Raw genomic sequence first — 23,699 nt, 5'->3', positions numbered from 1 at the left:
GCAAATATGTGAGATGAAGAAGTGAAAAGCAGTACAAACTGTATTATGATACCTCATATTCTCCAGTATTTTCTATTTCAAATGAGAGTTGGTTATATTCAGAGAGCTCAACTTTGAGCTGTATCTGCTTGAAACCACTGTAGCTTTACACAGAGCCATTGATCCATCTTTTGGGTGAAAACCATTCAAAATAACATTATTTCAAACTTCTTAGAGCATTTTATTCTCCAAAGAACATATATTCCCCCAAATGTTTAATGTGTTTTAATGCTATTTTCTAAGGTTTAAGACTCATACTTGACCAAAAATAAACCATGTCTATGCCAAGTTGACAGTAAAGGAAAAAATATACTCATCAAAAACCATCACGCAAAGTTCAGGTTCTGGCAGCCATGACCCTAAGGTGAGTAAGAGCTGTACAGTTGGGCATTTGTATTGGCTGAAACCTGGTCACTCTTGACAGTTGCTGGGATTCAGCAGTGGAGGATACCAGGTATGCTGCAGAGAAGATGAGGATGTGCTGCTGAACTTGGCTTTGGTCAGTGGGATGTGCTAAACTCAGTCTACACTCATCCCGGTGAGGACCTATGTGCCATTTATCGGAGCACTTATTAAAAGGATGCTGTCCTAATTACAATTGGAGCTTAGTGTAACCAAAGAAACTCAAATGAATGCCATAGCTGTATTTCACTGCTTTTCATAAGCCTTGCAATAAAAGCTAAACAGTTTTTAGTGGCTTTTACAATTATACTTCCCTTCAATTTTCCAAAGGTTACAGGGCCTGAACCACACAAATCCCATTAAAGTAAGTAGTTGTGCAGTATAAGTTCCTTTGAAAACATTCTTCAATGCCCATAAAATGATCAGCAGGCTGCTCTTTAGATCTGCTTGCCTGCCATGTTTTCAGCCAAAAGGCAGATGACAAGCTTTGATGTGATGGTCGGTTTCTGCTACTGAAGCTGGCGTTTTATCTTCTTGCATCAGACTTCTTCTCAAATTGATGTGACTCAGGCATACGAAACACATTTTTTTCTTCAGATTTTATTCCTAAAATATGTTTTTGCTGTACCTTTAAATTACATTTGGCTGACTGAGTTTGGAATCTCAAGTGTCCCACAAGGTACAGAGCAGGAGAGGGTAAGGGCCTTTGGGAGTTAACTGGAGCCTGCACAGTGAGTGCAGACCTTAGTGAGGAGGAACAGCAGTGTGCTGCGTTCTCCTCACGCTTGAGGATGGCGCTCCTCCCTGTCTTCTCCACCCTCCCTTCAGTGCAACTTAAGCAGCCACGAGTGAAGTTCAGAGTGAATTTCAAGCTAGAGCCAAGGACAGAGCTATTGTTCTCTTTAACTTCTACTTGAAAGCGTGAGGGGTCTCCTCCCTAGAATTTACGGCTTTCTTTCCTAAAGAAGTGTTTGATAAGTATTCTAACATCCTGTTCCATAGGAAACACCATTCTCTTTAGCAGCTCTTCCCCCTGCGTGTTCCTGTTTGTTGAAATCATTCATTTATCTTAGATCTGCTTTTCTTGTAGGGAATAAAAAAGAAGGACCAGCTCCTTCATTTACGGAAGAGTCAGACCTACCCAGCTTTCTCCCATCTCTCTAAATCTGGTGGTGAACCTGTTTGAAAAAGAAACATGGTAAAAAGATTTTTTTCCTCCACAGGTAAAATTATCCAGGGACAGAAGATAATGTTAACCTAATTATTTACTATGCACTGTTAAAAATAATAATTGGAATCAGAAGTTATTCAGCCCTCCAAAACCTTACGTAAATCACCAAGGTTCTAATTTTCTGGGACTACTTCTATACCACAATACTACTATAACTCTTTCAAATATTATTGTCATTTAATGTATCAAAAGACCTTATGTCTTTTATATAGGAATACTTCAGCGCAGCGAGGTGACAAAACATTTACATAAAAAGAAATGAACCATAATTTTTAAAAAGTATTTGATTATGTACTAAAATATGTTTAGGAATTTAGATATGGAGAAATCAATATGGATTGGCATTATCAGCAAAGTTTTATAGAGAAAGTAGGATTAAGATGTGTCATAGGAGACAGAGATTTTGAACTGTGTCCTAAAATGAAAGAAAGGGAAGTACTAATATGAATGTGAGGAGAAGATGGAAGGTGAGGGTTTACTACTGTGCTAAAGTAACCCTGCACACACTTAATTGATGAAGCAAGCACTTACAGAGGCCTTTGAAAAGTGAAATCCAAGGACATCTGGATCAAAGTTGCTGTCCTAGATGAGAATGGTTGCATTTTTTTAATGGCTCTTCTGGCAGGAATAACAGCTTGTGATACACGTGGACCCTCTTCCTGAGACCCTCTTTATACAGCTAGTTTGGTTAAACCTACCTTTCCCATAAAATTTTTTCCTGGGGTAGTGGTTTTTTATTTATATCTGTGGTGAGTCATTGCCCCTCTCCTGCACAGGGTGTATATTGTCATTGGCACTTAAAAGTAGAGTGGAATTAGAAGTCCTGGCTTCCACACTACTATATATAAAATAGGTAACAAACAAGGACCTACTGTATAGCACAGGGAACTATACTCAATATTTTGTAATAACCTATAAGGCAAAAGAATCTGAAAAAGAATAAATATATATTCTTTTATATATTTTATATATATATATAAAATATATATCTGAATCACTTCACTGTTCACCTGAAACTAACACAACATTATAAATCAACTATACCTTAAATTAAAAAAAAAAGAAGTCCTGGCTTCTAGCTCTGGCTCAGTCACAGCTTGTATTGTGATTTGAGGCAAATCACTTCATTCTTCTAAGCCTCATTTACCTCATCTGTAAAATAAAAGGGTTGAATTAGATAATTTCTCTGGTTTCATGTGGTGCCAATATTTTATGACTCATGAATCCAAGTGAAAATTAACCTGCTAATAAGATCATTTTTCTTATTTTTATTAGAAAGCATGGCAGTAACTGCATACTTACAATTTACTCAATCATTCATAACATACATAATCATCCATAAAATCTGTAAACACCTTGGATTTGAAACATGATTTTGATAAAAATGTATCCATGTACCCTGTGGTTATCCTGCAGTTTGGTGAATCCTACCCATTTCAGAATTCCAAAGAATTAGCTATGTCCTGATGGCCAATTGGCTGTCAGCATCCTTGGACAGCATCTTTCAAAATCAACCTTTACAGTAGCTGTTCTTACAAGAAAGATGATATTCCAGCAATGATAAAAATACACTACTTTCTCTACCCTGTATTCAACCAGAGTTCAGAATCTGATAACAGTCCTTATCCCAGGTGTTTCAAATACCCCACATTTGTAAACCCGTACGATGTTCACATTTTCTCTCATGCCGCTGATGAGATTGTACTGATCCTGTTCTGTGTTCTTGGGGGAAAGCAGGGAGCTCATAGTTGGTGATTAGTGAGCAAAGACAGACGAGCCGGAGGGCTGCCGCTCAAGCTGTCTCTGTTGCCCCCTCACTGTCTCTTTCTGTTATACTTGTGCTCTGAAGGACGTTTGCCAGATACACTCCTTGGACCCCTGTTATTTGTGTGTCTTTTCTCACCTTCAACATGATCTGGACTGGTGTTTTCATTTGTTAAAAACAACAAGAACATTCACTGGGAAACTTTTGCTGGAATCATTTCAGGTCATCATAGCTATTTATTCTCTGTCATAAACTATAATTCTCCATTTCCCTTGCTCCCATGTCAGGGGAGTTGGTGGTTTATGGTGGACAGGCAGTGGAATTTGAGTGAAGAGTGGAAGATTTCAAAGAACTACTGAAAGGCTATGGAGCAGGTTGTAGTACTAACAACAAAACATAAAAAATTCTTGTTCTCTATCATAGTTTGGCAGTACAAGAAGAAATGGGCTTACCAAACAGCGTAAAGGATTTATAATTTGTGGTTATACCTGAGAAAGCATTTTCTTTGAGGAAAGAAAGCAAATCATGGGATTGGCTTAACAAGGGATTTCCTTTATATGATTAAAATAGCCTAGGGTCTAATTGATCTCAGTCTAGGGTTGGTATGGAAGCTAAATATTTTTTGCAGACTTCTGTTTAATAGGAGCATGAAATACAGGTGTGGTGCTGTCAAAAGGCCTGAATGACTGAGAGAGACCTGAAGTGCAAGACACAGAACTGTAAAAAGATTTAGAAAAAGAATGGGAGCAACAGGAATGCCTTCAGATATTCAAATAGGAAGGAGCATACAAATGCAAGGCAACAGCTGAAAGATGTATGATCCTAGGTGTTTGAACTCTAGTGTTGACATTATTATAAACTAATTTTGCTAATAGCTAAATAGTGGTAAAATCAGGGTTGTTGGATGGAATATTCCAAGCGTTGATAGATCCCAGAAATCATGATAATTAAATTGGCTCCATTCTCAAGATGCCACTGATCTGACCTTCTTCTTGAGAGTGTCACAAAACTGCCTTCAAAGCAGGGCTCCTTGTTGAGGTACCACAGTGGAAGAAACTAGAGAGGTGGTCAACTCTGAACACAACCGTAAAGCTGAGAGAATGGGTGTCAGCAGCTTCTTAGCTGGGGGAATGTGGTTGAGATCATACGGCTTTTTTTTTTTTCCTACAGAAACAATTTTCTACAGACAGGAAAAGTTTCACATTTTCCCTGGACACAAATTCAACAAGCACTTACTATATCTAGGTGCTTTAACTATCAGGGAGGAATGAGCAGTCTCTCTTCTGAGCTCCAAGGGCACCACTGATGAAGCAGCACTCACGAAGAAGGGGTCTCTCATCAAAAAGTCTTGGAGGCCTCAGTTAGGCACTGAGAGATCTGAGCTAGGAACTCCTAGATTTAAGCTGCACTTTGAATCCCCACCCAAATCTGGAACATGCCCTCAATTTGTAATAATACTACTATAGCTCAGGGGTGGGTCACTCTCCTCGGGGCATTAGAATTCATGTTAGTAATTTTTTGAGTATTTTGTGTGTTTATAGTCAGAGAGGATCAGGAGACTTTACATGTTGGAAAAAAATGGCTGAGAGCTACTTTCTGTTGAATGTGGAGCTAGTGGCCATGCTCCTCTTTCTCTCCATCCTCACTCTCACTCCTCATATTTTTCTTTGAGCTGAGTGGGGAAAGTGATTGGAAGTGTGAGTTCAGTTCATCAGGCTGAGCATGTGACTTGGGCCTGAGCAGCTTGAGCTGTAAATCCCTGAGTGCTACACGGGCTCTGCAGTGGCTTGGGCGTCAGGGTGAGGGCTTGATGGTGGTGTTAGCACAACTGGTATTCCGCTCAGCTTCACACATCCATCATTCCTGTCTGGGCTGAAGGAGGGTGGCAGGACAGGAGCACACTACTCTCTGACTGCCACGGGCAACCTGGATGATCAGCTTGCCAGGGTGCCTTTGGGGGCACTCAGAGAAAACCAAGGAGGAATCTTGACAGGTGAAAACATGGGGAAATGATTCTCCAAAGGTTCCCAAGAGCTCAAAGCCTTAGAACTCAAATTTGGAGTGAAACTGTTTCAGAGATGTTTCAGGACTGTTCTTGAGTTCTTAGAGGGTGAGTCTCAGGTCAGTGTCAGCTTTTGGTGGTGTTATAGCACTAGCTCTGATCTAGGCTGAGGCCCCTGAAGCCTGCCTCAGCAACAGCATGGAGCATTGAGCAAATACAGTTACGAGTTACTTGCTGTTTCCAGGAAAATGCATGGTAAAACAGAGATCCTTCTAATATTGTCTAAGACAAGTGAGGTACAAAGCAATCTACTCTCCTTCCCCCATCTTCAGAGAATATGGAGAGGAGTTAAATTTTCCTTTAGCCCTCTTTGACAAAACAGGCTTCAAAAAAATATGTTTTTTTCAGCATACAAAAAATATCCCTCTGACAGTTCAGGTCTGGTCCCAGATTTAGAAGCAAAAACCAAGCATCAGAACTGCTGCGTGCTCTTGGCATATGAACTTGATTGCACCAATGCCTGCATTTGCACACTGAAAGTGGCATTTGGCTATAGCACTTTGATAAGCATGTGAGCCAAGGAAACAATCTCACTGTAGGTACACAGTAAAGAAGTGTAAACCGGGACCTCCAACGTGACTTTTTAGCTCCTTATCATCAATTTCTTCTATTCCAGATGATCAACTGAACTCAGAGGAAAAGAAAAAGAGAAAGCAGCGGAGGAACAGGACAACCTTCAACAGCAGTCAGCTGCAGGCTTTGGAGCGTGTCTTTGAGCGGACACACTACCCGGATGCTTTTGTGCGAGAAGACCTCGCCCGCCGGGTGAACCTCACCGAGGCCAGAGTGCAGGTAACCGGAGTATTCCCCTCCTTAGAGGCACATCTCTGAAGACTGTTGAAAAACACAACTTGTAGGTTTCAGACCAGAGCTGATACTAAAAAGAATTATAAACGGACAGCATGAGAACAGAATCAGTTTCTAATTGTGTTTCTCTTGGCAGCAGAGTATTTTTAAAAATTGAAGTGAATGCCTTTCAGTAGGGCAGAAAATGCCTTGCTAGAGGTCTCATTCCTCCCAATGTTTCTCACCCTTCCAGATCCATGTTATAAACATTGTCCATTGGAGCATTTGACTTTGCACCCTCCCTCGTCCACACCCCAGCTTTCGACTTGAGCTGTAGGGTGGCCGGAGAGATGAACTCTCTGTCCTCCATCTCAGTTTTCCTCCCCAGACTTTGGGAATATCTAAATCTTCAGGAAATGTATTATAAATACACACAATTATGGACATGGATGGGAGTGAGAAATGAACACACCAAAGACCTTGCCCATAGGAACTGCATTAAGAGCACATTCAAATAGATGATTTTGTGTTTCTGTGAAGTAAAGAAGGATAAGGGCATGTAAGACAGGGGAAAGAGATCACATGTGTTTCTAATATGAATGCCATGAGACATCAACTACAAGCCAGACATCTAGAAATAATACCACCTGTGATTAGGAATAATAATGATGATAATCATAACTAACACCAGTTGAGCCCTTACATGCCAACTAGTGTTTGTAGTTACATAAGCTAATCTGTCTAATCCTCGCAACAATTCACTGAGGTGGATAACGTCACTCATCTTGCAGATGAGGAAACCGAGACTCAGAGGTTAACGTAGTTTCCCCAATGTCACACAGCTAGGAAGTGGCTGAACTAGGATTTGAAGACAGATATGCAGATTCAGGGTTCATGATTTTAAGCACTACAGTAAATTTTAAATAAGTAAGAGTCTTCTGGCTAAATGCTTTTTCAAGCAGTGCTTTGCTGTCTTTGCTGAGAGTCAAGATTTTATTATTTTCCATATTGCCAGTGGTAGGCTGCTCTTTTTTTTTTTTTTTTTTTTGCGGTACGCGGGCCTCTCACTGTTGTGGCCTCTCCCGTTGCGGAGCACAGGCTCCGGACGCGCAGGCTCCGCGGCCATGGCTCACGGGCCCAGCCGCTCCGTGGCATGTGGGATCTTCCCGGAATGGGGCACGAACCTGTGTCCCCTGCATCGGCAGGTGGACCCTCAACCACTGCGCCACCAGGGAAGCCCAAGTAGGCTGCTCTTTTGATAAAGAGGGGTTGTGGGCCAAATCTGTCTTGTCTTCCCGAATGAGTTATTGTTTGCATATCTGTGTTCAGTCTGGGCTTAAAGGGTTTCCTTCTGCAAATAATAACCCTCTTGATGGGGACTAGAGCTAGACTCAAAGGGTGTGGAGAGTAGGAACTGTATCTAGTACCCTATGCTATGAGAGACATTCGTTGAGTTGAGGGAGAGGGTCCTAGAGGTCCCTTCAGCCTGAAGAGAGTGTGCAAGAGTTTTCCCCATGGGAACTAGGGACTTCACCTAGAAGTGTTCCCCAGGAGAAAAGAAAATGTCATTGACAAAAGGGGAAAGTTGCCTGGGCACTGTGGTGCCCCCGAGGATAGGTGAGGAGAAGGCATACGTGAGGATGCGTATGTTACTGCGTGGCAGTCTCTCAGGGCTCAGATGAGAGTGATCCACAGGCACAAACTCAGTTCTGCTCTCTCCGTCCTGCAGTCCAAAGCAGAACTCGGAGGTCTGCCTTCCCACATCCTCTTCCCCCATGCTGCTCACCACAGTTCTCCAAACACGTTCTCTGTTTCTACTCTTAAATCCCTTCCTCTCCTTCAAAAACCCCATATGTTTTATACCCCAGGCTTGGCCTGCAGTGGCCTAATAAATAATTTTAGGCCAATAACCCACAATTCCTGAAAGTACCATTTTTGCCATGGCGATCTGAATTTTAAATAAGGAAACCTGGACAGGGCAATGCTGGAAATTAAAAAAAAAAAATGTGGAAGAACAATTTTGGGTTGAGAGCTATTTTGGCCCCATCACAACAATGGGCAAATGACTTTCTTATATGCTGAAACTATTTTATCTTCCACCTTTTCCATCCTACTACGTTCTAATGTCTTTTAGAGCTGTGAACATTTCCCACGTGAGCAGGACAGAATTCTCCCTCCGTGACTTTTTTCTTCCTCCGTGAAGTCTTACCCTTTGCCAGTGTGAACCACTCCCTCTGACTCTGGCCTTCTTTATATTTATGGCTTTTATCGCAACATGACATGTATGATATTGAGTTGTATGTGGGCCAACTTCCCCAACTAGACTGTGAAGGCCTCTTGGATGGAAGCCATATCTTATCATCTTTGCAAAATTCACTTTTTTCCCTCCAATATTTATCGAGCATCTGTTATTCGCTTGGAACTGGTTTTGGTTTGCTGGGCATAAATAATACACTGGCCTCTCTCCTTAAAGCTGTTACAGACTGGGGGCAGAGAAGACAGATGTGCATATCATACTATTATCATAGAGTAAGATGATTCCTACACTAAAGGAATGTTCAAGAATGAGTGATAGACCAGAGGAGGGAATGATTAAATCTGCCTGGGGGAAAAGAGAATACATGAACATTAAGCAGCCATTCTGAGCCAAGTCTCACAACAACCTGTGAGTAGGTATAATTATCTTCATTTGATTGGGGGACAAGGAATCAGAGAAATTAAATAACTATCCAAGGACAAACCTTTAAAGTCATGGAGCCAGTGTTTTTATCCAACTCTGTTAGACTTTAAAGTTATGTTCTTTCCACTACAACGTTTCACAAAGAAGGTGATATTAAAGTTAAATCTTAAAAAACATGTCTTTGGCATGTGGACAAAAGGGAAGAATATCGCAGGCAGAGAGAACATTCAGTGTGAATACACGTAGGTGGGAAAATAACCAAATATATTTGGGAGCCTTAAGCCCAGGTAGGATTGGAAATGATGAAGGGCCAGTGCGTGAGATTCAAGTGATACAGGATGTGGCTGACTTGGTGGACAGTGTGCTAATTCTTGAACAGTCTTTGTTCTATGGTAATACATTTTGATTTTAATCTGTGGGTGATGGAGAGTCAGAGGATGATATAAAGCTAAAGCAAAGCCCTGATACAATTATATTTGCATTTAAAATGATAACTCTAATAGCAATACGAAGGACACATTAGAAACAAAAGAGGTGAAGCCAGAAAAGATTCTGCCTCTACTGATTTGCACCCTGGTCTTCCATGGGGCACCAATCACGTGGTATTTTATGTGAATGTTACCAACTAGAACTGTGAAATTGTCCCACTCCTCACCATAGGATTTCTTTCTCCCACACCTGGTCATGCGTTTCCATAATTGCATTTGAAATTCTTGTAATTTTTCAAATTTACATGTCTATCTTCTTTTAATAGATTGTGAGCTGCTTATGAGCAGAGAATAAGTCTCACTTCTCCATTCCCAGTATTTAGGCCAGGGTCTAGAACACAGTCGCCATAAAGACTTCTTGAATGAGTAAATGAATGAATAAAATACCACGGCAGTCTGGAAGAGTCGTAGTATCATGAGTCAGATGTTCTTAAGCTCAAAAACTCAGCCATTTATTACTTGTGAGAACTTTAACAGATTACTTAATCTCATTGAAACGGTTTCCTCAACTCTGAAATAGAAATAATAATACCTAATTGTGGAATTGTCATGATAACTAGAAATAATGTAGGTAATGTGCTTATATAAGTTCCTAGCCCTAATAGCACTTAATAAGTGGTAGGTTTATTATTAGCTGTAGTCGATGATATCAGTACTGCCCATTTCCTTGGAACCCTACAATTAAATATACTCCAGCCAACTTCCAATTTTCAGTATCTGCATTTCTGTTTCACAAGTTTCTTTCTAGAACTTCGGGAGACACGCCAGAAGTGTTGGAACATTTATGATCAATGACTGACAGGAGCCAGTGTACAAATCCACAATTCTCTCACCCCTCCGGTGGGAGGTGTGTGCCCTGCATCAGTCCTTAGAGCCCCTTAAGGACTGAGCTCCCACAGAGGAAGCTGGTTCAGTAGCACAGTTAGAGGTTGCTTTTCTTCTGTTACTTCCTCCCTCTCTTGCTGATATTCCTTGCACCTCCCAGATAAACTATTTGCTTCTTAAATCCTTGTCGCAGGGTCTACTTTTGGGAAGATGGAGAGTTTTCTTTCCATATCCAATAAGTATTATGAAAGCAGTTGAAGTTTTTGCCTTTTGAAGAACTTTGAAAAAACTTTTAAAATGCCATTGTATCTGTGCAGAAGTCTAACGAGATTTTTCTTTTTTTGAAAAAACTTTTAAGATGCCATTGTATCTGTGCAGAAGTCTAACGAGATTCTTCTTTTTTTATTACAATTACAACAAGGAATATAATCCATATTTTGCTGTCACATGGGTTAGTCATGGATCGCATCTCCGGTGGCTTGATTGTTGGAAGTGCCTCATGGTCCTGTTCTAATAGTCTTTGTGCTTAATAGCCCTGGAACATGGCCCACCAGGGAAGGATTATGGCATGTTTTCTGTTGTTCTGGGAAGAATTCCATACTTAGCCTATATCTTCCATGGGAAGGTATTGCATGGTAAAAATCAACCAGGACTTTATTCATGGAACCTCTTCTTTGTTTTTTTCTCTCCCTCCTCATGCTCTTCTCTCCTCCCGACAATCTTCCAGGTGTGGTTTCAGAACCGAAGAGCCAAATTCCGCAGGAATGAGAGAGCCATGCTGGCCAATAAAAACGCTTCCCTCCTCAAATCCTACTCAGGAGATGTGACTGCTGTGGAGCAGCCCATCGTACCTCGTCCTGCCCCAAGACCCACTGATTATCTCTCCTGGGGAACGGCCTCTCCGTACAGGTGAATGACTGGCCCACTCTCCCTTGCTCCGCTTCCACACGTTTCTCAGCGGTTGGTCACGTTTAAAGCTGCTTGTGCAGCTGGCTGACATTTCTTACTGGGTTAACCTCTTCAGAGACATTCAACTTGCTGACATCCCCAGATTTTCACAGGAGATTACTAGTTGCCCCAGGAGCAGGGTTTGGGGCAGAAGAGAGAGGGGCAGGCCATCAGCAATCTCCTCTTGGACTCAGGAACTCTTGCAAAGGTTTCAAAGATGGGGAAGAATCTCAAAGAAAAGATCATTAAGCTATGCCCAGAGTCCCTCTTGTAATCATTCTGGAACAAAACTTCACTCCATTTCCAAATCTGATAGATTGGTTTGATTATATGCAAGTAGGAATTTAACATGTAAGGCTCTAAGTGTAGGACCAAAGGCAAACTTCACAATAAAACTGATTTTGAATGAAAAGAAAAGAAGTAAGGAAGGGAAAAAAGAAGGAGAGAGACAGAGAAAGACAGAGAGAGAGAGAAGGGGAAAAAACCCAAGATCATTCAGATAACTTTCATGGCCATAGTTCTTTGTTAGTAGGTGGGGATGTCTTATGATCCAAGATGCCTTCCTGATCTATTGCTAATTCTTGTCTACTTATCTGAAGTTCTTTGAGGGGTTAGTTTGTGTGTGTTTTTTTTTTAAATATATAAAAACAATGTATAATTTACACTAAATTTTTATATTTAAAAGGTGAAAAATATTAAGGAAGCAAATAACAGAGTATTATTTCAATGGCTTGGAAAGGCTTTTAACCTCCATTTATTATGCTGTCCAGAAAATACAGATTAACGCCAGAGGGAAGCTGAGACACATGTGCCTAATGCACTGTCATCAGTCTAAAGTGTCTTTATTTGAACCTAAACCTGAGTATTCTTAGAAACCAGATAAAGGCTATGTGTTCTCTGGCTGATTGCAGTGGAGGAGGAAGTATTTACAAATTCATTTGTTATGCTTCTGTTTACCTTTTTATTGCTAAGGTTAATTAAAAGTTTAAAGAGAGGTTTTAAACTAATTATAAGATTATCTCCCAGTTGATGCTGAGCTACTGATGTGAAATGCAACATTAGTGAAATGCAAATACTTTCAAAAGTTGATCACTCTAATCAAAGCAAAAAACCTCAACTAAATATTCTCTCTGTTCCAAATCAGTTCCTTGAAAGAAACACCATAAATGGATTTGAAAATTTCTTTTAAATTCCCCATTGTGAAATTAGCCTGAATTGCTTTGGTCTTAGTACATGGAGACTCTATGCATAGGAAACTGGAAATTTCTATTGCTCTCAGACATAGTATGCTTTGTTGATTTCAAAAGATTAGTCATATCTGTGTGTCCTATTTAAAATTTAGACTCCTCTCCCATAGGATTTACTAAAAACATATTTTGAAGACCATCGTGAAATCATATATTCTTTAATATTTTAAATAAGTGGAAGACTGCTTTGTTTTTCAGATAAATATTGATAGTTCACAGACTCATTAAATGGCTTGGGAAATGGATGTGGATCAGAGCTTGATGTTTCAAGGTCTCTGGTCTGAATTTGGTCACAACCAGGAAGTTCAGCTCCTTTTTCTTCCTGGATCCTAGTGAGGAAGTTTTCATACCAGCTGTAATAACCCAGATGGCTGTCACGTGGTCCTTACCAGTGAGAGGCGGAGGGCAGTACACTGCATGAGTGGGGATGAAATCTTCCCTGAATTAATGGCTAGATTACCTGGACCTCAGCAGAAGTTCAAATCCTGTGCCTGCATTATACATACTATGTATATGGGCATCTAATTGAAATGATTATGCAATTTATGTGTGCTATTTGGGGAAGTGTTCTATTTTATTTTGAATGATTATGTAGAAATACTAGATACACTTTAAAAAAAACACTCATAATTCCACCATCTTGAGATAATTAGTGTTTATTTTTGCAATTAGGGTTCAGTATTTCATATAGTATAGACTTAGTATAAATACTATTTTGTATTCTGCTCCTTTCACTTAAAAATCATATAACCTAGTACTTCTTACTCGATTCATGGTATACTTTTATATCATTTCTCTCTTAGACACAGAGTTTGTAAAAAATAAGTAAAAATTTCATAGAATCTGATTGTTCATATTCTGTATGAAGAATTAATTAATCTCCAGATTTAAGTAGAAAAATGATGGTTTAAGCAACAGTAATGTTTTTTGACCCAATGTTGACTGAAGTGTTTATATTTTGATTAATTTCTAAAAGTGGCACAAAGCTATTTTGTTTCTTAGAGATTTTTCTGCTATGTTTAGAACCAAAAGACATTATGATTTCACATTTTGAAGCTTGGTAGGAAATATAAGTCTTGTTAAGGAAATATAAAAGAAAACCAAGTGATGAAAAGCAGAGGCAATGATAGACCTTTTGTGTTATGGAAAATTAACTTGCTATTTCTGTTGGTACTATTATGTCAAATTAGTTATCTCACATGTGACATTCATTAAAAGGCATTTCTCTTGGTTAATCCTTGGATGCACCTGTGTGGCAGCTCTGTCCTTGATCTGGTTCCAAAGAACAGACCCAACACTTGCCCAAGTTTAAGCCTTCAGCAAGCAGAATTAGAGCGAGGGCTCATGATCCCTGTTTCTGTCCAAAGTATTAGGCCACATAACCATATTTTCATTCAAATTAAATCTTACACGATATTGAAAATAGTAAATAGTATAAGACTAGGAGACTACGTAAACATGCCTGTTAGATTCAGGGTTTGTCTCAGATCTGTGAAGCATGCCTGCGACTGAGGTCCACCTTCTGGGGTGTGTGGGTAACCCCTGGGATGAGTGAGGCAGCTTGGTCATGCAACCCAGGGACAGCGGAGCAGACAGTTTTGCCAAAGAGGACAGTTTGCTCACTTCCACAGCAAACTGTGGAAGAAGACAGGAGGAAAGCAAGACTCAAAGAAGATAGCGTGCATATATGGTCAGAATTATGGGATGGGAAACAGCCAACATATTTTTTTCTGGGCATCTTTTATATCTAGAGTGGTGGCTGTATAATTTTATCATCCAAACTGGGACACTTTTGAAGTAAAAGGGGAGTGCTATTAATAATGACACTAGGACAACAGGCATAAACTGGGATTGTCCCTGGCAAACTGAGACTTATGGTTCACTCTATTTATAGCATGTCATGACCTCCTTCATACCCTCGAGGGTGTTAGAGGTGATGATATCAGGTAGGAAACTGAGTCACCAGAAGGAACAAAGCATTCCTTAACAGGACACTACTGTCCTGGCAGGTGTCTTCTTTAATCTACCCCTAGACAGTTGAAAGAAGCTTGTCTTTGGCACACATGCTCACTGCTTAGCTAAGAACTGTTTCCTTATGCAAATGAAAGCACACACAAGCACTAGAGTTATTTAAGACTCATTAGCTTGTACAGCTTTGCCTTTCGGGTGGCAGTGATTTACCAAGTCCTGGACTTTTGACTGTTGTTTTAGATGAAGTAGTTAAGAAACCTTTCTGCAGAGACATCCCTTCCTATGAAAGATAAAGAATGGCCTAGCTCTGCAGTGTTGGTCAGGAGTGCCATTTTCAGAGGGAGGGCTGGGCTTCAAAGAAAACTAATGACAAGTGAAAGAGAGGCCAGCGATCCTTATCCACAATTTCCTTCCCCCCACCTTCTCCTCCTCCCCTCATTTGATCGTGGTCACGGTGCTGCCTGACATCTGCTGAACGCATTTGGCTCATTTCTCCCTTTCACACTTTCAAAAATAGATCCTCGTCCCTCCCAAGATGTTGTTTACACGAGGGGCTTCATAACGGATTCTAACGGAAGACACTGAAAAGGTAACTTGTCAGAGGGGGAAGAGGGCGGCTGCTGGGGGTAGGGTTTAAATGGGAATTAAGTATATTCAAGAAAGTGGGGCTTAACAGTCCTAGAAATGAAAGCAGTGAGGTCCTCAAGTGGGGAACACCATTGGAAACCAAAACTGCAAGAAAATACGTCCATAGAGTTAAGGGTAGTCTGATAGCCTAGAGCAGGGCTCTGCAAAGATTACTGGGCGTATGAATCACCTGGAATCATGGTACGATGCAGAATGAGATTCAGTAAGTCTGGGGCAGGACCTGGGAAATGTACCTCTAACTTGCTCCCATGTGATGCCCATGCTGTTGACACTTGGTACATACTTTGAATAGTGAGGTTTTAGAGGAGATGGGACAGAGGTCAGAAGAACTATGTTCTTGTCCTGGCTCTTGTTGTTCTTCAGGCCAGTTGGGTCGTGAATCTACGTAACCTTGTATCTAAGCTTGAGCTAGTAATAGTTTCCCTATTATATATCACACAGGGGCGTTTGGAACCTACGTTAAGCAATGTGCATTTCAAAAAGAGAAACAAAAATCATTGAGACAACAGAAAGATGCAAGTCTTCATATATAAAACATTTCTAGAAAGAAAAGTTTAAAATGGTGGAAGCATCACTGCACATGCAGTGCAAACTGAAGGCTTAGTAATGAAATATGGCCCAAATGTGTCCACTTTAAGAGCTAAATGTACGTTTAAAAAATCAACTTCTGAGTTTTAAAAACAGAAGTTGGAAATGATTATTTAAATCACGAAAAGATCACTTCCAAAAGGATTTATCGGGTCTCTCTTTAAAAGTAAATTTTCCCTAGGAAAACTCATATTGAATTTTCTTAGATGAAGCAAGTATACCTCTGCTGTTCTTGCATTGACAAAAGAACAAACCAAAGAGATGATCTCCAACCTCTACACATCACAGACAGAGTCATGAAGACCTCAAGCTCTACAGCCTTTCGAAAAATCCCAAGCTGGGAAGCCTTAGGATCTCAGGAAGACACATAGACTTCTTGGGCTGACAGATCTGTCTTTGGGGTGAAATTTTCCATAGCTTGTCATCATTTGTCCAAAAGGGCCAAATAGAAAACAAAGTTGGAGTTGAAAACTGAGTCAGGTAGTATTTTTCCCCCAGCTCTCCTCAATTGTTTCGTGATTTGTGGGATTTACACTCCGGGTGATTAGAAAGCAGAGGGGGAGACGGTCATAAGTTTCCTGGCTTTAAAACCATACCATGTATATAGTATTTTCCATACTTCCTTGGTGTTTGGCAGTCATTTTAACACACTATCCCTCACGACAACCTCTCAAGGTAGGTTGAAATTATCAAAAATGATTTGTCCCCAGTGAAAACAGAACTCTAACCCTGCTGGTGGTTAGCATTCTGCTGTCTGTGGCTGGGCTCCAACTGTTAGGAATCTCCAAATAAGGAGAGGGAAAAATTTCAAGCTTACTTAAATGTGTCAGCTCTGTGCAAGTCCCAGAGCAGATTTGCTGAATCAACAGATAGGATACAAGTATTTCTTTTTCATCTCTAATTCCTCAATGCCCTGTACATGGCAATGTTGTTTCTTGGTCACAGACACAGAGAATTTTACATTCTTCAAAACTAAATAGAAATATTGCTTTGGCCAAACCCTATAAGCCCAGTCTTAGTACTCATCTCATGTCTGCATCCTGTTAGAGGAATAGGCAGAAGGCAAGACCAATGGGCAGGATCTCTACGTGTTGGAAAGCAGGCTCTTGGTGTTATCATGTGCTTAATAAATTACCTAGTTTCAACCTCATCTTTTTAGCCCAGGAAGCTTAATCCTGTTTAGGAAGGAGAGGTCATTTTACATGGTGCGAATGGCCCCATTAATTTGGTTGAAAACAGCTTATTAACCTCACTGGTTTCTGTCTTGTGAGAAAACATTTCAGGGTTCTCGTTCTTTTCCTAACACAGAGCTTTAGAAGTTTTGGTGACATGGAAAACAGGTGGTCATGAACAATCTTTCAGATTGACAGCCACTCAAGGCTCTCTTGCATCTGTTGTCACTTTTGGAAGTGGGTCCTCTCCATCATACTTCTAATGCCTTTTTAAAGCATGACTAAGCTGCACTTGGATTAATTTTGTCTTTTCTGACCTGTAACACGTCTTGCTTATTACTGGTATGTCAAAGGACTGGTCCCTACTTGCCTAAATGGTAGTTTTAGTTTAAGTTGAGAAACTAGATTTATGTCAAACTACTGGAGGGAAAACATACTCGTTTTCTTTAGTGTGTGCACACAATATCACTTTAGCCTCTACCTATAAAGTTATGTACTCTAAATGTTTGTTTAGAGGCTGTGAATTAAGATGGTCTCTGTTCTTTTATCCTATTTCTTATGGCTATGCGATGCTGAAATAAGTTAGACCGATGTTTGAAAGTTTATAGCTTTCCTAAACGTTTATAGAGTGAAAAGCTTATCACTTATCAAGTGTATAGGATATTGCAAAACTCATTCATTAATATCAACTGCTTTTTTATTCTCACATCCCTCTAACTTGAGAGCTACATATAAGTCATTGTCATGGTCTCACTAACACAGTGGTGTCCGTAGAACGGCACCACAGTACAATTAGACAAGGGTGTTGTTCTCAACTCTGCAAACACAGGTTGCTATTTAAGGAAAAATGTCTCAGTGAAAATCCAATCTCCTGTGTAAAACATAACTCTAATTTCATTAATTTGGTTTTGAGATGGGAAGTGGATCAACATTCATCTCATCTGGGATATTAACATCTGGCCTGCGTTAGAAAATCTCAGTGTTTCCAAGATATGTGTTACCATACTAAGTCTTCAGACTAGAAAACCAGATGATACTAGCAGATTATGAAGTAACTGCAGCAAAATGGTTATATAATAGATAAAATTGAAATCGCAAATACAGTAGACATTTCTAGAAAACAGTAACAGCATCTTTAGTAAACTAATTCTCCATAGTTCTAATTCCCTTTGTCTGCTAAGGAAACTGGCCACACCTTTGATCATCACAAAAAGAGAGAATCTCTATTAAATAGGACTTTGCTTGTCCAGAATCTCAAAGGATGGAAAACATGTCCCCCAAGAAATTGGGCCAAATACATAAAAGCACAATACTCCATGACAATCTACAGTTTGCCATCAGAGAATATTTTTTTTTCTTTCGCTCTCTCATGAAGTTTTAGCCTCCTGTTTTCAGAAGCCATTTAATTTTATTCTCAGTACTTAAATAATACAGATAACTCAAAATCTCAGCTTCTCTCCTATGCATTTAAAATTGTACTATATACCATCTTTAGGACTTAATTCTCTCACAGAAATCTGGCTGAGAAAGGCTGATTTGGTTGATGTCATAATCTATAACTTAGGTACATTTCCCAAATCCAATTATCTTTTTTCTTAGCTACTTAGATCTTTTATTTCTTTGAAATCTTAGATTTCAGTATATCCTAGAAATTTCTTGAGTATGGGATTTATGGATTTGCATATATTTCTGGTAGGGTCTTGAATGGAAGCATGTAATTCATACAGAACTTAAATGATAATATGTATATGGGTTTTGAAAATAAATGAGACTTCTTGGTATATTGTAACAAAGAAAAAAACTTGTCCCATTTTAACAGGTTGTTCTGATTATTTATCTCACTCCTAATTGAAACCTTCATGAATTGGGACTCTTTCTGTCTTTATCTTTTGGTAGACAGTAGTAGAAGTAATAGTCTATTCTGTAAGTCTAACCTGCACCAATATTTGTTCACTTTTTACTGTTAAAAGCTATATATGGTGGATTAAGAATATACAATCATCAGTCTTGCTTTTGTCATGTCCCTTTTGATTTTGCACATTCGATTAAGATAGCAAAATTAACGGGAAGGACTGGTTCCTTAAAATAAAAGCATGTTGGTAAAATATTTTTAGAAATCATTACTCACAGCAGGATGACAGAGATCACTGATACTGAGCAGGAATCAGTTTAATCATACAGTATCTAGATATTTTTCAGTTACTTATCTATTCATTAAATACTTTCTTGAATGCCAAATATGTGCTAGATATGGTGCTAGCTCTACCTGGGGACACGGTGGTGAACAAGGCAGATGTGGTATCTCATCTATGGGGCTTATAGTATGAGGAATTAAAATAAGTCCTAAAAGGAAAAGTACAGGGTGCTATATATAAATCTAACTTTGTGTAGACAGTTAAGATCATGCACCCAGAAATGAGTAAGAGTGAAACACACAACAGTGAAATAGAAGAGTGTAGGGTTATTTTGGAACCCTTCTGAGTCTTCCCCCTGCCATAGGACACAACCACAGACACTCACACTCACACACATACCAGTGTTATAAGGGTCTTAAATTAAGGATCATATTTCTGGAAAGACCTAATTATACTTTTTAACCCAATTTTCCTGGGTTAATTGCTAGTAACTGAGCTGATATAGGCTATTGTGAGTCTTGACTATACGTCTTGACTGTAAATCTTGACTATGTGGTGTCCCAAATAAGTATTAATGATACAGTCTCTCTATTTGTAGAGTAGCTTTAGTTTTTTCTTTCTGGTCTGTCACTTGATCCCCAGAACCACAAACTCCTGTGTGGCTGACAAAATTGCATAGGAATGCAGGCACCAGAAGAGCACATGTCATTCCATTTATAAGTCTATCTCATTCCAGCCCTCAGTTGAAAGGTATTTTGCTAATCTTAGAAACAACTAGGAACATTTTCATTGAATTAAAATGAGTTCCCTTATAGCTGTTTAGTATCAAGTAATGGATAATTTGCATCCAAGTCTAAGAAACCTTTACTTTTCCTTTAAAAGAAATTCATGGATACAATTAACAGAAAACCACCAATTACAAATTTCTGCCCAGTGGTATTCCTAGGTCTTAATTACAGTCTCTGACAATGAAAAACAACTTTGGGTTTTTCTCAGCAATAAGAACAGTCAGAAACAGTTACCTCTGAGGTCAGGAATACTGAAACTGGAGGATTTGCTAGTTTATCTAAGAGATATAAACATTTCCAAAATAACTGACCCAAAAGACAGTGTAAGCTGCTCAAGTACTTTTGAATAAGTTATAAAATCAAGGCCAATTGGAGTGGAAACCTCTTGATTTGGCAGTGCTTGGTACTATCAACCAGTGGATCAACAAAGGCAGAGAAGTCATCTTAGATTATTTAACTGGTTCTCCAAGTACACTATTTAATATGGTATTCAGTGATTATCTAAAATATGTTAGGATTAATGTCAGCTACCTAGAATGAGGAATGAAAAATGCCCCTTAGTTTCTTTTCAAATGCCTCCTTCTCTTCCTCCTCACTCCCACAAGCTGGTGATGTAGGCAGGACAAGATTAAACACTGTTTTAACTGGTCAACTGATGAAACACCTGTTATCCACCATAAGCAGCTTTCTTCTCTCACCCCAGAAATAAATCATTACTCACTGTATCCGACACAGAAAATACTTTTCCCCTCGTCTTGTTCCACGCTCCACTGCTTTTCCCTGCCCTTCAAAACACTGCCACCCTTTTCCAAGGGCCTTAGACTAATGGAATCTGGGGCTGTAAGGGACCTCAGAGGTCATGTAGTCCAACCCACCTGCCCCTACCTGCCCCCATCCTGAGACTTGTACCCATCTAGGGCACAGACTTGCAGCTTTATGAAACTAATGCCTGTTATTCTCCCTGCTCTCTCCTTTGTCCCTACAGCGCCATGGCTACTTATTCTGCCACATGTGCCAACAATAGCCCTGCACAGGGCATCAACATGGCCAACAGCATTGCCAACCTGAGACTGAAGGCCAAGGAATATAGTTTACAGAGGAACCAGGTGCCAACAGTCAACTGAGGAAAAAAATAATTAAACAGGCCTAAGAAGAAATCAAATACCATAAGACACCTATCCTGCTCTGTCATTTCTACATCTGCTGGAAAAAAATAAAAACAAACAAACAAACACAGAAATAAACTATTGGGACCATGGCAGAGAAAAGCAGGAGAGGAGCAAAATGAAAATTAGTTAACAAATGTTCCTCCTCCCTCTGGGATACCACCACCACTTGTTTCTGTGTGTGTTAATTTTGTTTTTCCTTCTATTCATATGCTTTGCTTGATATACTCTGAGCTTCTTCGGTTAAGTTCAGCCCACCCACCCCCATGATTGTATGGGTTTTAAAAGAATCTACAGCAGCCAAAGAAACCATATATGTATATATATTCAGAATAATTGCCTATAGTCTCCTCATTGACCTGTTTGAACCTCAGTGTCTTACACTATCCTTCTTCCTAGTTCTCTGTACAGAAGCTCTAGGAACTTCTGAAAAGCCAAAGTCTTTCTGAAGAATCTGTGCCAGACATAATTCCCTTTTTCATTGTCTCTGTCTCTGTTGGTCATGGTAAGCTTGTTCCATCAGCTACTGGAAAGAAAAAGCAATTGTATACAACATCTGGTCACTGGCCTGTCTGATCCAGTGTGACTGGCTATGTCTGGCTAATTCTAAGCTCTAAGTTCTAGATCTAAGCTCTAGATTTAAGCTCTAAACTATAGAGGATAATATTACCATCACTACCACCCCTCACCCCTATCCAATCAATCAGCCATCCTAAGTTAAAGATATTTGTTGTTTCTTAAATGATTTGCTGTCATAGGCTATTTGATAGAAGATACATTTTTCACTTGAGAGAGGGAGAGACATTTCTCTAGGAAAACAAAGACTAAGTTGTTGTGAAAGGCATGGCCTATATCTCTTTGGTGCCTTAAGGGTAGTCATATGCACACTTATATATATACTGTATATATTTATATATTATATATATATAAAATATTCTTGCAAGCTTGAGTTTGCAGTTTCTCAAACACTACAAAGAGCAAATTTCACACCATCACCAGTTGCTTTATTTCTACGGTGATAAGACTTTTTATTAGGGATTTCCTTTCTTTCTCTACACAAAATTCTCATTATGGCCACAGAGCAATTGATAGGGCAGCTGTTTGAAAACAGGTCTAATTTTCACATTAGAGTTTTAAATAAATTAGAAACTATTTGAGGCTATGAAAATGTCCTTGAGTTTGGCACCTGAACTCTGGTGGAATGCTGATACATTCTGATCTATAACGGGAATTACACTTCTTTAGAAGAGGGAAAACCGTTTCGTCATCTGTCCTTTTTCCACTCAACAGAAATCTGAAAGATACGTCTTTAAGTGGAATACTTAAAGGTTTATCTAAATTCTAAAAATTTAAAAGGCAATTGTGGGCTATTTTTATCTTCTAATATATTGAAATAAAGTTTCGTGTCTAGGGCTGGGAGCCAGGACTGACCTTTTCTTTGTTTCTTTCTCTTTGTTTCCACCCGTGCTTTTGTAACTTGTCAGGTAAACTTGACCAAACCATGTTACCATTCTGTGCCTTGGTTTACCTTTTTTGTAAAATGGGTTTAACAATACTTACCTACCTCACAGGGGTGTTGTGAGGCTCTAATCATTTGCTTTTTCATTCTTTCCTGTATTCTCTGTATGTCCAGTGCTTTGTAGCCATGGGAGGAAAGGGAATATAAAAGTATACCATGTTAATAGAAGGCTGCTGTACCCAGAAGCCTTGTTTTCTAGCAAGGAAATGCTACCTTGCTGTAAATACTTATAACCTTGTATTTGGAAATGAGAAATAGGTTTATATTTGCAGACCTCTCAAAAAATCACATCATTTGACCAAAGAATAATTTAAGACACACAGAACAGACATATCTTTGACTTATGTTTTCATCCTGACCAACTTGGATTTCTAATAATTTTTATCAGTAATTTGAAAAGGTTTAGATTGATTTTGGCCAAATATGCCAACTCTGAGTGACAGGCAAGGATCTGGGATTTAAGATGCACTTTCAGTACAGATTTTTTATTTTCCCTGGCATATCAGATTAAGCTAATGGTGGTATTTTTTCAGTCAAACAGCCACCAATCTGAAAATGTATTTCCTATGTTGATTTTGAACTTCTTTTATTAAGAAGGAAGCCCATCTTATGCATTTTGCTTTCATCAGCTGATTCTCTCTTAACATACTATTAAAACATTTCTTACTGAATGGTTTATGTAGGCTGGCTGAACAACACACATTACTTGCTTCCTAAAGTATTCTTCAACTAATTCTTTTGTCCCACTAGTTGCTACAGATTATCAAGTTTCAAAGGAACAGCGTATCCTAACAGATTAAAACATTCTTTGTGAAATGAGTGCAGTCCAAGAAATTGGTGAACTTTGGGAGTTTGGAGAGAACAGCTGAAAGAGGATTTGGGTTATATAGTACAGGGAAGAGACATCATAGGTGAAAAGATTTTGCTAAAAAGGGGGAAATCTTAGAAGAGGGAGTAAAGAGATAGAGGATCATGTAAAACAAGGTCATTTGAAACTTGCCTCCTGACATTCATTTCCAGTGGTGAAGAGAAAAGCCTGAACCCATAACCCCAGTGCTGGATGAAATTAGGCAATTTTACCCAACACCTGGGCAAGTGCTGTCCAGGAATATCATAGAGTAACCAATGCTGTCCGCCACAGGAGCTTTTATTGCTAGTGAATCAATACCACAGACACCTATTATGTAAGCATCTGATGGAGAAATGTACACAGGGTACAAGCACTCAATTTTGTTCATT

At 39.4% G+C, this 23,699-nt stretch overlaps 1 protein-coding gene across 1 annotated transcript in view; it reads left to right on the top strand.

The window, feature by feature from the left end:
• PRRX1 (paired related homeobox 1) overlaps nucleotides 1-20,908 on the top strand; it is a 70,639-nt gene extending 49,731 nt beyond the window's left edge. Inside the window, exons 2-5 of the mRNA XM_029231204.1 lie at nucleotides 6,116-6,291; nucleotides 11,006-11,187; nucleotides 14,962-15,033; nucleotides 20,761-20,908. Coding sequence (XP_029087037.1) covers nucleotides 6,116-6,291; nucleotides 11,006-11,187; nucleotides 14,962-15,016 — 413 coding nt within the window. The 3' untranslated portion in view covers nucleotides 15,017-15,033; nucleotides 20,761-20,908. The remainder of the gene's footprint in view (nucleotides 1-6,115; nucleotides 6,292-11,005; nucleotides 11,188-14,961; nucleotides 15,034-20,760) is intronic.
• The last annotated feature ends 2,791 nt before the right edge of the window (nucleotides 20,909-23,699 follow it).

Source organism: Monodon monoceros, unplaced genomic scaffold (genome assembly GCF_005190385.1).
Source record: "Monodon monoceros isolate NGI ecotype Baffin Bay Population unplaced genomic scaffold, NGI_Narwhal_1 Super_Scaffold_18, whole genome shotgun sequence".
Taxonomy (NCBI): domain Eukaryota; kingdom Metazoa; phylum Chordata; class Mammalia; order Artiodactyla; family Monodontidae; genus Monodon; species Monodon monoceros.
The sequence above is the reverse complement of the archived record's forward strand: the minus strand, read 5'-3'. Positions and strand labels throughout refer to the sequence as shown.